Consider the following 16,291-nt stretch of genomic DNA (forward strand, 5'->3'; position numbering starts at 1 on the left):
GACATTTCAAAAGAATACCAAGCTAGAAAGAAGACTGATGAGAGACTGAAATGTGGACAACAAGGCTAACTGCAGATGCATTACAGCAACAGACACCAGGCAGCAGTTAGTGCTTTGGCTCACTCTAGCTGAAAGCTCACACTATCTTCCTTTTCACAGCAACCAAGAGGTTTAGCAGTAGTACCAACAGTCTTCCCCTCACCTAAAAAAACAGTACTCATCTTTACAGATGTAATGGAGACTGGAAGTGAATGCATTTAAGGTTCAAAATGGAATTGGAAAAAAGATTGCTTTACTACTTTTCAATTTCTCCCTAAGCCAGTCAGCCACACAGATCTCTTCAGTCCTTATGCTTTCAGTAAAACTTGCCATTCACATTTTACTGTAAGCACGTGTATTATTTATTCTTTCAGGTACCCCACAGTCAGCTACTATATAACAGTGGAATGAGATGCTTACCAGCTCCATTAGCACATGAGCTTTTAGCTTCAGCACAAACATTCAACTCAATTTTTCTGTTGTGTGAATCAGTGATTGTATAGCCAGACTCTCGCTTCAGCGATGTCAAATCAAAGAGGTGACCTGTAGACATAACAGTATCATTTAATCTTTTTGCAGCTACAAGTCATGACATTACTTTGTATTAAAAACTTCTAGTAACTTCAATTGGTAGGAAGGGCAACCAGCATCTACTTGCCTGCTGTCTTAGAAGGCTAGCAACTATGAGACCATATCAAGAATTAGAGTAAAGCTAGTTTCAGAGCAGATACGTTGTAAGCTTTCTATAGATCTTTTCTAATGGATATTTTAGTACAAAATATTTCTATCCACAAACAGTAAGCTTGTTAGTAGTTATTCAGATGTGTCACATTATCCTTTTCCAATAAAGTCCTTTGAGAGCTAACAGTTACACTGCTTCCAGCTGCCACATGCACAGAGTTCTCAGGCTCACTCCTTACCTGTTGCAGGATTCGTTACCCGGCAGTCATTCTGTACGTTGCTTTTCAGAGGACACGCAGCAGCAGTGAACCATAAGAAGCTGTAATCACAATCTTCAATGGCCATTATAAGTTCTGGCTTTGATTCCTAAACACAAAACGGTGACAGACTACATTTTTGCAAAGTGATATCATAAGGTTTCACGTCACAGGGTTATCCCTGAAACCTCTAGCTGAGCTCAATTCATATGTCACACATAGGACTTAACAACTGATTTGGGACCAATAAATTAACTATTATAGTAGTTTGTCACAGTGGAGCTGTATCTCACAGACAGGAGGATAGTATAAAATCATTGTTGGTAGCAATAAAACTGATGAGAAGTAAGCTAAAGGCAGGCTAGCTTGGCAGTGGAAAGTACAAAAGGTGTGGATGAAACATTTCATACAGGAGTAATTAATGAATGGCCAGGCACACAGATGTGCAACCAAAACTTAGAAACGACAGTAACACTAGATATTAGCACTGCTCTAAGATGCAAACAAATTGAAGGTGTTCCAGATGATAAAACTGATACTAGATTGTACAAAAAAAGATCTCTTAAGAGCTACTCTTCATCTAAAATATAATTCCATAGTCTGCTCATAAAGCAGTCTCACAAATAATTGAAGACTAAGGAACAGCTAAGAACGGCTCCACCATCCTCCACATACAGTGGCACAAATAACTCACAGGAAATGGAAAACCCTACTTACAATTTTGCTTTCATCACACTTGAGGCGCAATATTGTTGTTTTCCTGCGAATTTTATCTGGACAAAGTTCCCCGTTCACATATTTCAGAGTAGAAATGCCATTTTCCCACCGGGGTCCATCAGCCACTTCTCCAAGGCTTATACACTTTACACCTTCCACAAGAGAGGCAGCAGCATCAGGAGGGCAAGAATCTATACAGATGAACAAAAACACTGCATTATTATTCCACAACTTAAGGCTGGCTTGCCCGGATTAAAAACCCACATTCAGTTACACCACAGCTGATTTACCTCTGAACCAGTGACTATATTACTTCCCATGGATTCCTCCCTTGCCTCCACCCTAACCGCCCTCTATTTATAGCTAGAATACATTTTGCTCTTACGTGAAGCACCATATGGTACTAAGGGCTTGCAGACATTAATATAGTATTTCTTTGTAGAAGTAGATATATCAGTTGCCTCCCAGTTCTCTCTATGCCGCGTCAGAGACGAAAAGTCATAGAAATTTCCTTCATCATCCCTGCAAGAAAGAAAATTTTAACTAGGAGGTATCAAAAAAGTAATTCCAGCAACCTTAGAGTTGTCATTTACAATCATCTTTATCCCAGTAACAATAACAAAAGAGCGCTGACATAGAAAACTCTGCACCAGATTCACTAATCCCAAACAAGCCTCAAATCAGTACAGATTAGTTACCTGACCTACAACAAATTGTTCATGTTCACACAGATCAGACAACGCATTAGTAATTTTTAAACTTCATTGGAGGATGCATTGTGCTTGCTAAACACAAACACACAGTTATAGTGAACTGTCTTTTTAGGGCAGAATCCTAGCATGAAACCACAGGCAATTACTACCTATATTTGCCTACACTTACTAAATCTTTTTGAGCTAATACTTGCTTGCAAAAACAAAAGTGACATCTTTCCTGGAGTTTTGCCTGATGGAAGTTCTTAATAAGTATCTTCTTTTACTTAGCTGTAGTTGAATATCTACACTTATAAAAAGCGATATATTCAGATTTCTAGCACCAGCATCAACATAACCAACAGTTTGCTTTTATATTAAATTTATTCCTCAGGAAATTCCCAAATAAAGTATTTTCCTTTAGTTAAACATTAGTTTGAGAAAGTACAAATTGTATGACAAAATTACTCAAAATATTGCTTTAGCATTGAATGACAGTTTAGCCACTAATACATTAAGTCAAAAAACACAATAGCTATAGAGGTGGTACTGCATGAGATTGCAATAAAGCTACATACTCATTTCCACCATCACACAGCCACACTTCCACTTTACTTTTGAAAAAACTTACTTGTAGGAACACTCAGTAGATTTAACAGGTGGGCAGGCATATTGTGTATGCCACTCAAACATGTAGGTACAGTCTGGGGTTTCCTTCAAAAATACAGGCTGAAAGAAGAGAATTCAAGAGGAATTTATTTTTCCTCATTTAAACATAGAAACTACCAAAAAGACTCAGTCTTACTTCAAGAAGATGCAGCATCTTCAATTTACATACCATCTTAGAGACATACTACACTTCTGATCTGAAAAGTATGGCCCAAGAAGCTCAAAACAGCTCTTCCCCAAAACCAAGTTTATCCACATGCACAATTCCAATTAAAGAGCTATCACTAAAAGCTACTGACTGTTCTATATAGTGAGGAAAAGCCAAAAGTAAACCTAGGTACTATTCAATATGAAGAGGAAAGTAAGTGCAAGAACAGAGAGCACTATTAAAAACATCAAGTTAACCTTTTTTTTTTTTTTTTTGGTCTGGCCATATACTTCTTGCTTCTCTGTGAATTCATTCTCCTACCCTTTACTTCTATCAGATTGCTCTGAGAGAACATCCCTTCCCAACATCTCCAACAGCTTTGCTAGTAGCAGACATTTCTTAAAAGAACAATGCGCACTGATTTTCTTGAGGCAAGAGGAAGGCTCCTTCCATTAAAAGTTTAGTTATTTATTAAAGCCTCAGAAGAGCTTTACATCTCCTGTCTAGTCTGTAAGTGAACAAGCAGCTCTTGAAGGAAGCCAGTTCATATTCTTCATCCTCCTCTCCTGTACATTAAGAAGAGAACAATTCTGGAAGACAGTATATGCAGGAATTTAAGTTTTGCAACTAACCTCTGATGTAGTTTTGTCACAGTAGAATAATATGGCAGTTGATCGTTCATATATTTTATGACATTTTTCTCCAGAAGTGTAATTAATCATTATTAAACCATTTTTGAAAGTCAGTTTCTCTGAAAGCAAGCCTGGAAGTAAAGAGTTGAGAAAAAGTTTAACAGCTAATCCAGCAAATACAGGCAAAAGAGTTACACAAGCAGCAGATGCAGACACAAAGTACTGATAGAAAAACATAGACCTACCCCTGAAACACATCTCCTAGTTACTTCTTATACCCCAGTATAAGAAGAATGAGCTCAACCCTATTTACACAGTAAGACAACATTTTACACACGCTCTACGTATATCAAGATTGTACAAGTTGGGCACTTTATCTTATAAAAGACACAGGATGAACCAGTATATAACTGAAGCTACTATGTGACAGATGAGTAGCTCTTACTATTCTTCCACTCTTCAAGTTCTTTCCAATCAAGTGCCATACCTGCTACTTTTCTGAAAGTACTGTTCACCTTCTTTACTTGACATGACGACACATGATGAGCTCCTGGTTTGCAGTGTTCTGTTATTTCTCCACAAACTCTGATGTAGTAGTCATACTCATCTGTACTCACTTTTATGTCTTTATTGGAAAGCGGCTTCAGATTATAAACATGACCATATCTTGGATCTTTCACCTGGCAATCCTCTCCTTTAAAGGAAATTTAGGAATTTAAAACACAATCCAGTATCTATGAGCCATAACTACCACTAACACAAGATGCAAGAGCTACAGTATATTTCAAAGGCTATCTCATGCTGTTCTCACAGGCTCTTCCTTCTGCAAAAGAGAGAGTTACAGACAGAACCAGAGACACTAACTCCAACACTTAATCATCTAGAAAGAACAGTGAGGTCAAGGCTGAAACAAAAGTTGCCCTAGATGCCAGTCTTGCATTTTCCTTGAACAGTTATGAGGTCTGCAGAGTTAGGAAATAATTAATATAGGAATTGTTAGATCTTTATATATCCTTAAGCTATATGAAAAAAGTTTGAAGAAATTCTATTTTTATGGGTCTAATCAGCTGACAGAAAAAAAATAATCTATAGCATTACTGCTGATTGAGATCTTGACTTTAGTGAGTTTAATCTAGTGATTACTAGTACCACATGATCAATATACTTCCATTAATTCCCTAACAAGTTAGTACCAAGACAAGACGTTTCTCTCCCTTCAAAACTGTAACTCTTGTCAACTGCATCCTGCACAGTAATTGCATGCGACAGAACAGCAGCTTAGTAAGCATTCCTCTTGCACCACATGTAGGTAACTGACAAGTGTCAAATACATCTAGTACAGTTACAACAGGTACTTCACAAAGTTGGGTTTATATAAAGCATCATTGGCAAGCTGTAAAACAAAGCCTGTAAAGGCAGAGAAGATACCTCCAAATTCAGCTTTTTAAGAGCCAATCGAGTATCAGAACTAAAACCAAATTCCTTCTTGCATGTCCTAAATTCAACTGTAAACTCACATTGTCCCCTCTGTTCTCTCCACAACTGTCTACTAAGTGTCAAGTTCACAACACAATTTCCATTCCTCAGGGAGGAAAAAGGGATGCCTTGACAGACATAGGATCAATCACACTCATTAAATCTCGCATCAGTATTTGAAAGACATCAGTAAATCTCACTGTGATTGAGGCAGAACCATAATTTAGTCAGAGAACATTATTACTGTATCCTTTCCTTAGATACAAGAGTCTGTTTAACTTCCCTAAATTGCATTTTTCAGGTTAGGTATTTTTGCTGGACCTCGGCTCCAAAGAAATTTCACTCCAAAAGTCAGCGCCCATCACTGAAATATTTGCAGGGCAAAAAAGCAAGCAAAGCTCCACTAGGTATTTGCTTCTTGTACAGATTTGTTGGATATTTTAAAACTTAACTACGCTTACCTTCTGCTTTGTGAACAGGACAGGCTGCCAAGGTTCTCCAAACAAATACAAACTCACAGTCACCTTCTTGCTCCAAAACTGGTGATCCCTGAAGGGAAAAAAAAAAAAAGTCACATGAAGGAGATGTACTAACAGCTACATTGCAAGTCCCAAAACATACATGAAGTATCCCTTTTCATTGCAGTCACACAGTATAAACTCTGTCAAACTTCAGTACCCCTTTCATACAAAGTTGCTATTGGTGGCTCAAATGTTCGCAAGAGAGACCATTGCTGTGCTTGAAGGACTCACAGAAGCAGTTGAAAGAACAGAAAGAGGAAAAAGCCTTTACGTGAGACTGAATTTTAGAACCAGCCTCCCCATTACAGAAAAAAATAGTAAACTGTCTACGCTGTTATAGAAGGTTCAAGCTCAAGTCTTTATTAATAGCTATCGGCATAGCAAATTACCATTGTTTGATCACACTGGAATAATATACGCGTAGAATAGCGTTGCTTATCTTTACACGTATCACCATTCAAGTAAGTAATGCTTAGTGACCCATCAGTAGCAGCCTGCGGATTCATCTGAATGACTCCAAGGTTCCTGCTTCTTTCAGCATATTTTACACAGGATCCTATGGCACCACCTACAGGAAAACAAAAGAAAACTATTTTAGTACAAAGCTGTGACAAAAAGTTACCTTTATTGATTGTAAGATAAAATAACGGAGTAGATTTAAGAGAACTGCAAGCACTCAGTCTGGTTCAGATACCCAAAGCACAACACAGCAGATGAATTTCCACGAATGCAAAGACACTGTCTGCTTAAAGGCTTTGAGACACATCAAGTCACTGTCCACTGTCCTGGATTCACTGGAATCTTTAAAACTGTACTAATCTGTCACACAAATCAAAGCAAGAAACAAGTCAAAATAAATAAAACTGTCTAGAAATTCACAATTCATTCAGATAAGAGGCATCAACTTTTAGCCTGTCTTTTTAAAAGAAAAGGCACTTGTAAAAATACTGCTCTCAAAGCATTTTTCCCAAAATGCCTTCCTACACATCTCAGTTCAAGAACCCTTTTTAGTATCAAGATTGCTCTCAATTTGAAAACTGTAGTACTTTTACTCCCTTGTACAGACCTAGGTGAGGCTTGTCAAGTTCAACGATTTAACAGGCGGGATTCGAGAGATCTTTTAACAATAACAAAGGTTGTCAATCTGCACAGAAGGTCTGGCATGAGAAGTCAAAAAGACAAGTGTTGCCATTTGGCTTACCAGGGCATCCATGCACAAAAGGCAAAGGCTTACAGACATTCAAGAAAAACGTTCGCTTCTTTGCATCCTTTGAAGTATCTATAGCAACCCATGGTTCACTCTCTTTGCTCAAGTCACTCAAGTCATACTCATTACCAGCAGCATCTGGAAGAGATGTGGTACAGACAGTAAGCTGGAAGATCTGCTAAGATAGCTGCAACAGTACTGAGTTTCAGAAAATGCATTTCATTGACACATACAGATAATTCAGTGTGTTTTTCAGAATGACATTAGATACTTGCTGACAAAGGGTACCAATCGCATAAAGAAGGAACTACACTGGAAAAAAAAAAGTTCCTTTGATGATGAGCAGTTTAGCTACCACAATTATCAACTCCACAATTTGTAGGTTCATTTTTCCACAGACAATACAAATGTAACCCATTTTCTCCATTTAGACTGAAGTGATGTCTATGTTCCACATTAGTTTCCTCCCCATTTTCCTAACTTAAATCTGCTTCAATCAACTTAATTATTCTCCCCTTTCACCTTCATGAAGATATCAAGTTTCTTCAGATCAGGCATCTGTAAATCTTTAACTCAAAGACCTCCTCCATAAAAGCTTGCAGTGGTCAGTTTATCCTTTCAATAGTTACTGCACAGAGCAAAATAGAACCCCCCATATGGACTTACCTGTAACTTGGCAGTCTACAGGAGCAGGAGCACAGGCCAGAGCCGTGTGAAACTCAAAAAAAGTATCATGTATGTTCAGCATACTGTTTATCTCCTCACGCACAAACTTAAGCTCTCCAGGATACGAATCATTACAAATGAAAGTCACTGTGAATGTGTCTGATTTTCCTGTAAAACAAACAGTTAGCTTGAACTACAATTTAAATATTTTCCAATGAAGCAGCAGCAGCAGCAGATAACACTTGACTTTAGAATTTTTTAAACAGTTTCCTGTTACAAACTGCTTCAAGGACAACACTACCTTCTGTCTACACATTTTCTGAATGATAAAAAAAACAAGCCATCTTTTAAATAACCATCCTAAAACACATAGCAGTCACAAGTAACATTTCAAAATGGAGATCAGAATACAATGACACATTTTAAGGAGTGTAATTACATTCACTGAACTGTGCTTCCCACATCTTTGACAGATTTGTGGAAACAGAAAAAACATCAAATCCATTGTACCAGTAACTTCTAAACTGTACCACAAAGAGTGGTTCTTTAAGTTATATAGTAAGTAGAGAACAAATAATGCTGACACTTTAAGCAACACATGCTGTTCAGTCTTCTCCAAAGCCTGTAAGAAATATTTGTCATAACCATGTCCTAGAGAAAACAAAATGGTCAAAGCTCTCAGTGATTACCACAGCAATTTGTACAGAGAGAGACATCAACATTTCAGAACCACCTTAATCCAAAACACTTTTCCAGGAAGAAACCTTTTCAGATGCTCTATGCCTCCCTCAAAGCTCAGTTTCAGAACAGTTGGAGAGCTTACAAAACCCATAAGCTAAACACATCTTCTCATTAGTCTTATTTGCAAAACAGACTAAAATTCACGCAGCAGGTACACATGAGATACTAAAACACTTATTCAAAGAACTCCTTATAACAGTGAGATACTTGAAAGGTCATTTTTCAGTAAATGTGAATAATCATCTCAGAAACAATAATTTCACTTGAAGAGTCAGAGCTCATTTTGCATACTTTCTCAATTGAACTACTTATTTCCTCTTCAAAGGGAAGGTATTTTTCATCCACTTTGTAAGGGGATAAACATCTTGTGCTGTACTTAGTCACTTTTCAGCAGTTTTGAAGAGCACATTTATGTCTGAAAACTGAATCACTATCTTTCAGCATGGTTTGATTTCTCATACAAGACGCTCATATGAGCTGAGCCTGTTTAACTGATTAGTAATTAAACCCAGGAGGTTTTATTACACAAGGCACGAAATGAAGACTACTGACAGAAAGTGCAATATTGGTGACAAACTACAATGCACATTACCAGAACTCACCTGATTCAACACGAAGAAGACCTCTGTAGGTAAGTGTTAGAAACCCTTCACTAGACAGATAAAGAGTTTTGTCCAATTGTACCATTCTCACTGATGTCAGATTGTCTGCTTCACATCCAGCAGCTGGTTTTCCATTGATTTCACCACATTCTGGCATAGGGTCACAAATGTTTAGCTGGAATTTTTAAAAACATACGTGTGTACACAATGTTAACTGGTTCAGAAAAGTTAAGCTCATGTAATCCTTCTGCATCAGTGAAATTCTCTTAAGCCTAACTTCAACCATCAGAAAATGCTTATCACTTCTGAACTGTAAGACAATTATCTATACAGGAGCAACATCTTCAGGGTCCACAAATTCACCCCCACTGGAAGAACAGGATGTGATTTAGCTAGTCAAAAATCCTATGATAATATCTGTGGACAGTCTAGAACTAACAAGACACATAAACCACATTAAGAACACTGATCTGAATAAACTAAATCTCTCATATGCTGACATTGCCCATTTTTAATAGGTAAACTGGTATTATACAAGTGAGTATATAACTAGCCATGCATAGCCTAGAAGTGCCTCTACAGTGTGACTAATTTTAGCTCTGCTACACAACAAAATACTGTTTAAATACTATTTTGAATGATTAATCAATTTATCTCCTGTTCTTCTCTTAAAGTACTTAAAGTAATTGCTCTTCCGACAATTTACATTTTTAAGAAGACATCCAACTCACTAAGTGTGACCAGAAAAAAAAAAAGCAACAGATTGTTCAGTCAGAGTCCTTACCAAGTAGGTCTTCCCAATGCCAGTGGCTGTATAGCCTTTTTCTGCAGCTAATGGCTGCAGATTGAACAAAAATCCACTGTTTGGATCTCGCACAGAGCAGGACTATAAAACAAAATTATAAACAGCATTATTCTCTACCTCTGCATTTCTTTTGTTTAACATTCTATTCCAAACTTGCTTAAAGAGACAAAGTAGTGATTTACATGTATGCCTATCCTGTGTACCAAGCAACAACTTAATTTAGACAATGAGGGTACAGTTCTGGCAATAGCAACTTCTCATTTAATTCTTTTGCACAGCTGCCTGTTGACATTGGGCACGTGCCAATCTAGCTAAGTGTAATTTAAGAGATGTCATTTATCAGGTTAGATAACATTTTAATTGAAAGGTACTTCTATGCTAATGTGATCATTTCAAGACCTGTAAAATGGAGTAACTGAGTAGCTCATGGAAAAAAGTGATCTTCATTTGATTAGCTATACACAAGCCAGGATAACTTAAGTTGTAACATAAACACTCATCTTCACTAGCAACCTCATAGGGGAATGAAACATCATGCAAGTTGTTCTTTGAGTCTTCACTGGAACACTAAATACTTCAGACAAAAATTACAAACTGTGTGAACACTTCAAGAAGACAGTAAGATGGCACAAAATTCCACCATGATTAACTTCACATTTCAATGTAATTAGTGTTTTCCAACAGTCATGAAAATGCAGCTACAAAGAATGCTAGAAAAACACCCTGCCCTGATGAGGCCACATTTAGACTACCCAGTGGAGGCCCACAAAGATGATAAAGGACCTGGAGCACCACCTGTATGACAGAAAGACTGAGTAACCTGGGTCTGTTTAGCCTGCAGAAAAGAAGATTGAGAACAGAATAGAAATGTTTATAATTGTGTACAGGGAGATGGGAGGCAAATAGATGAGGCCAGGCCCTTCTCAGTGGTGCATAGCAATAAGACAAGGAATACTGGCCTAAAACTTGTATGTAAGAGATTCCATACTAACATGCAGAAGAGTTTCTTTACAGTAAGGATGACAGAGCACTGGAACAAGCTGCCCAGAGAAGTTGCAGAGTCTCCTCCTATGGAGATATTCAAGACCCATATGAACACGTACCTGAGTGACCTACTGTAGGGTACCTGCTTTATTTGAGTCCAACCCCTGTATTTCTGGAGGTCACTTCCAACTCCTGCAACTCTTTGAGACCATGAACACTTTTTTTTGTTTTTCTTACCTGAGAATCATCTTTTGTTTCCTTGATTGGACAAGCAGCTTCAGTTTCCCACAAGAATGTAACCACACACTCCTGAATAGATATAAACCGGGGGCTGCTATTCTGGAAACAGATTGCAGACAGAAGACCAGAGTCAAGAAAAAGTAACAGCCAAGACCTTCTCACATTCGTGAGATTCTGCTTTAAAAGTAGCCTGCCAGAGGCCCTCAGCCCTAGAGAGTTTGGGGTAATACAGTATAGTCCACTATAAACAAAGATCAGGCACCATAAAATACTCTAAGCTGACGTAACAGAAATAATGGTTACTCAAACTCAATTTCAGTGCTTTTATGCAAAACCAAAGTAGTTCACAACTGCTCCAAGATTCAATTTTCACCATCTCTCCTGGTAAGACCATCAAGAGAATAAAAACTTACAGATTCACAAACCAGCTGAAAAAGCCTTAGGTAAGCTCCCACTAGTGTCCCCACTAACTACTACAGTCTGAACTTCAGCACGTGGATTTTTATCACTTAGAGTTACATAGAATTAACAGCTCATCTAGAATCAGCTGTAGAGATGCAGAAGCTCAGTCTGAAAATGCGATTTCAACATTCCTCCTCTTAAGATGTTCTGCAATGTCTGTATCTATAAAAGGTACTTTTTCATGCTAATTAGACTAATCTGGAACACCAGTTCCCACTAGGATTATTAGCTTCTGATTAGCTCTTGTTTATGATAAAATAACTCAGTTTCAGAATCCAGTAAAATATGTACCCAAATTAAAATAGAGATGAAAATAAGTATAAGCCCTCCAAGTAGCCTCCCTTAGCCACAAGTCTTACATGCTATAAATTTTCAGGTAACTTAACGTTATATGACAGGAAATCTACTATGATAGAAAAATTGAATGATGATTTGTCCTTACAAGAGTGCCCCTGGAACACACAAAGTGGATAGTGGTAGTATAAGAAGTTTTCTTTCCATCAGCATTGATGCACACAGAGCCATTTGCATATGTTAGAAAAATGTGACCAAGTCTTTCAACTACTAGTTCTTTGCTGGCAACACCAAGATTACTGATAGATGTGACTTCATAGTAAGAATCCTAAAAATAAAGAAAAGTGTCAGCAATTTTGAACTCAAAGGGATATTTATAAAAATAATATAATAATCAAAATAGCCAAAGAAAAAATACCTATACAATAATCTTGTATACAGAAGGTTCTGTCCATTGCATTCAAACCTAGAGATCTCTCAAATATAGAGCGGAAGAAAAACATATTTTGAAGATGTGGACCCGTATAAGTGCCACAAAGCAATTATTTTTACAATAAGATACCTATAGTGCTCAAAACAACCACCATTATATATGGTTTAAAAGTTTAGGAAGGTCTACAATCTCATGTGCAATAGGTACAAGGTAATTCATGTTTAAAACTATATGCTAAAGGCTCCAGCCTTGTATATATACCATGGTTTGCAAAGTTTAAAAGTCACTATGTGAGTAGAAGAACACTACCAGTACCCTTTTTCTCTTGGCAACTTCTGGCATACCTATTCAAAACTTAAAAGCTCAGAGAAGAGTGGCAAAATATTTCAATTCAAGCCTTAAGCAAGACAGCATATCCAGAAAAAATAATGCCATCAGTCTTTGAGACCACAGCTGCGTGCACGGAACGAAGAAAGAATCATGTACACGCAGGATAACACTCTTGTACCAAGGAGTCAAAATTCATAAGCTCATCTTGAAGACCCCTCTATTTTAACCACCTGGCAAATCAGCTCTGAGCTGGGATGGAAGGAAGGGCTACTCACATGATCATGCCGATATTCCATCTGACACACAGATGCTCGCCGGTCACATCCTGGAACAGCAAGCAGTGGTCGACAGACATTTATGTAGTACTTTTTGCGCTCATTTGGTTCTGAGTTATCCATGGCATACCAATTTTCACCACTCTTTTCTGATTTTGCTAAGCTGGGTGGAAGGAGAAAGTTCAATGCTAAGAATACATGTTATTCATAGACTCCTTTTTGCTTTTGTCAGTCTCAAGAGAAAAACTTCAGGATAATGTTTTTTATTCTCATTTTTGAGCATCACAAAAAAAAATACAATACTCCTAGGAAGCAGACAGTTGACCAATAAGTTAAGCAAAGTCAAATAAAAGAGTCAGCTTATAACTTGGGAAGTGAGTCAATATACTAGACTGAAATATCTACATTCCAGGATACTTGCAGTTCACATCATTAGATGACTTTTCTGATGCTACCTACATACAAAACCAACATCATGCACCACTAAGCTACAAACCAGAAGAGTACAGAAGAGTAACCTAGAACAGCTAAGCTCACACAGAGACTCTTACTTTACCTTGACAAGTCATACTGGTCCATTGTGTTGGGATCTGTCACAATGCACTCCAATGGCAGTTCAGGACAGGCATATTCAGTGTACCACCTGAAGTTATAGGTATAGTTGTCTTCTACCTAATAAAACCAAATAGGTCAATGATGATTCCATACAGACTACTACTACTACATGAATCAAAGCTACTCCTTTTTATGTTAAGCTTATTTCCCTTTGGTTTTGAGGATATATTTTCTCAGATTGATTTGAGTTCTGTTTGTCTTCATGTTATTTTGTCATTATTTCCCTGCTGGAACATCATAAATACTTCAAAATATGCACCAGAAAAGCAGAACCAGAGCAACATAACTGCTATCTGCTGTGTTACAGGACAGTCCTAGTACTTGTTACTTTTTTATCTCAAAAGTATGTATGTTTGTTTTAACTGGAAATATAAGAGGATGAAAAATACGTCTATATACGTGGCATAGAAACTAAAAATTAGCAAGGTGAGAGAACCTTAACACAGGTAAACAGCTGTTCACTATGTAAAACAAGCTTTACAGACAGACAGTTATACCAAGACAAATAACTGCTTCATTTTGTATTTTGCCTTATAAATACGGGTATTTCCATCCATAAATCTCCATCCACAAACCTCTGCTGCAGTAGCCTAACAGCGATTTTATTATCAAAAAAAAAAAATCTATGGAGAGACTTCCCTTCTTCATATATAACTTCTTACCTGATATTCAGGCTGACCTATTCCTGCCTGACGATCACACAGGAAAGTTATAAGGGTAGATCTCTGTGTTTTCTTCTCATTGTTATAAGCAGTACCATTTTTGTAGGTCAACTGAATCAGACCATCATAATACGAAAGTTTGGAATTAGGTAATCCAAGACTCCAAAACTGATCCTTTCTAGAAAGGTAAAAACCACAAGCTTTGAGACTGAACAGAGTCCAAATTTGATTATCTTAAAGAGAAGACTTCCAAACAATAGACACAAGTATGTTTATGGAAGATTCCATAATAAGACACAAGGACTACGTAATATTGATTAGACAGAGCATTCAGTGCCACTGAAAGAAAATTTAACACAAATACGTGTTCTTCAGAAAGATAGTCATACCTTAGAAACCTAACACACTAATACTGCATTCCCTAAAGCAGCAACATGGAGTTCGCATTTTCTAAACTAGGCTGCTAACTGCATATTTTCAATCTTAAGCTCAATCTGGTTCCATCCAACTACCTGAGGACAAAAGATATAGGACTGCACAACAGCAAGTCTTCTCACTTACGGAAGACAACTACCTTCACATGATCTCAGCTCAAGTCCAAGCTTGGTCTAGGAGGCTTTCTTTACTCAACTTAATGTGAGCTCTGTCACATTTATCCTAACCACCTTCCTATGAAGTGTAATTTTACCGTCTGCAGTGAATTCTGCATACAATAGCCTGAGTTGGAAGGGTCCCACAAGGATCAACGGGTGCAACTCCCAGCTTCTCACAAGACCACCCCAAAAAAAGAAAACCAAGCCACGTGCCTGAAGGAGCAACAAACACTGTCTCAAAAGCTAAATGCAAGCAAGATCACATGCACTTCACTTCAAACAGCTGGCAGCCTAACTACTGTGCTACCATGTTCAAACTCCCTGAATTCTACTTAATACAATTATAATTAAAAATGCAAATTGCTGTTATACAGACAACGAATCACACAACAGGATATCTATTAAGGGCAACAGATTTAGTTACTCACCTTTGTGTTACCTGGCATGCTGCTGATTGTGTGTGACACAACTCATGTGGCACATTGCCACAGACATTTATGTAGAACAAATATTCTGTAGTGTTAACTATGTAGTGCCCATTTTTCTTGGTCAGTGGTGATAAATCAAAAGAGTAGCCTAACGTGAAAGAAAAAGTTATCAGTTACATTTTTTTCTGCCATCTCTGTAAGATCTCAGTTCTACTGAATTACACAGCAAGTTGTTACATACAGATGTGATCCCCATAAATATGTCTCCTTTCATGTAATTGTTCCAGGAAGGCATAAGTAATTTTTGGTGTAGGAAACAGTACTACAGTCAAGTAGCACTCATTCTCTCACACACACTAGCAGCTCATGCTGTTCTCATTTTCCATATGCACGCAGTTAAAATGGCTATGCTAAAGCATTAAGGGTGCTCAGACTTGCACTGAACTCACTTCAGTTTTGCACAGCAAGAGTACTCAGCATAATGACAATTTCCTTCCTCAAGACCATTCAAATGTAGCCAACATGCAGTTATTTAACCTACCTGCCTGAGGATCAGAGACTTGACAGTTATCCCCTTCAGTTTTAGACAGGACACATGCAGCAGCAGTATACCAGTCAAAAGCATAAGAACAATCACCCTCAGACATCAAGATCGGAGCACTTTCTAGATCACCTGGTATCACAAAAGCAGTGTGTTAAATAGCATACAGTACAGTCAGTTTGACAGAATAACCATAAATTTAAGGCTAGCAACAGACTCCTTCCCAACATCAGACTGGAGTTAACAGTTGAAACTACATCTCCTCTCAAAATGAGGACCACACAATCAAAAATTCTTTACACAAGTTCTTTGCATCCTTTTCTTCCTCAAGTTTAACTAAGAGGCTAAAGACAGTACTCAGGAACAGACTGAGCAGCGTATCTCACACTTCCAAAGAAAGTTTTCTTTCATTTGCAAACACGGAGCCTTGCTACAAAGCAATAGCTTTAATTAGAAAATAGAGCATGACCTGATCCTAACAGTCAGCATACTTGGAAAAGTCATCTTCCTCAGGCTGAGGTACAAGAATCCAAGATTCCTATTCCCCTGGTGGGATATTATATGGAACCAAACAATACTGA

The 16,291-nt window shown here is 37.7% G+C and overlaps 1 protein-coding gene across 1 annotated transcript in view; it reads right to left on the reverse strand.

The window, feature by feature from the left end:
- The window catches only part of IGF2R (insulin like growth factor 2 receptor), a 50,765-nt gene that overhangs the window by 13,698 nt on the left and 20,776 nt on the right, over positions 1 to 16,291 (reverse strand). The window contains 20 exon segments of the mRNA XM_065731562.1: positions 460 to 582; positions 960 to 1,086; positions 1,695 to 1,885; positions 2,080 to 2,216; positions 3,018 to 3,115; positions 3,836 to 3,966; positions 4,323 to 4,529; positions 5,773 to 5,860; positions 6,222 to 6,400; positions 7,034 to 7,177; positions 7,706 to 7,873; positions 9,049 to 9,223; positions 9,833 to 9,934; positions 11,075 to 11,176; positions 11,982 to 12,161; positions 12,872 to 13,034; positions 13,428 to 13,543; positions 14,149 to 14,326; positions 15,170 to 15,317; positions 15,711 to 15,842. Coding sequence (XP_065587634.1) covers positions 460 to 582; positions 960 to 1,086; positions 1,695 to 1,885; positions 2,080 to 2,216; positions 3,018 to 3,115; positions 3,836 to 3,966; positions 4,323 to 4,529; positions 5,773 to 5,860; positions 6,222 to 6,400; positions 7,034 to 7,177; positions 7,706 to 7,873; positions 9,049 to 9,223; positions 9,833 to 9,934; positions 11,075 to 11,176; positions 11,982 to 12,161; positions 12,872 to 13,034; positions 13,428 to 13,543; positions 14,149 to 14,326; positions 15,170 to 15,317; positions 15,711 to 15,842 — 2,889 coding nt within the window.

Source organism: Cyrtonyx montezumae, unplaced genomic scaffold (assembly GCF_038088225.1).
Source record: "Cyrtonyx montezumae isolate F1298 unplaced genomic scaffold, pur_monq_1.0 scaffold_0, whole genome shotgun sequence".
In the NCBI taxonomy this organism is placed as follows: domain Eukaryota; kingdom Metazoa; phylum Chordata; class Aves; order Galliformes; family Odontophoridae; genus Cyrtonyx; species Cyrtonyx montezumae.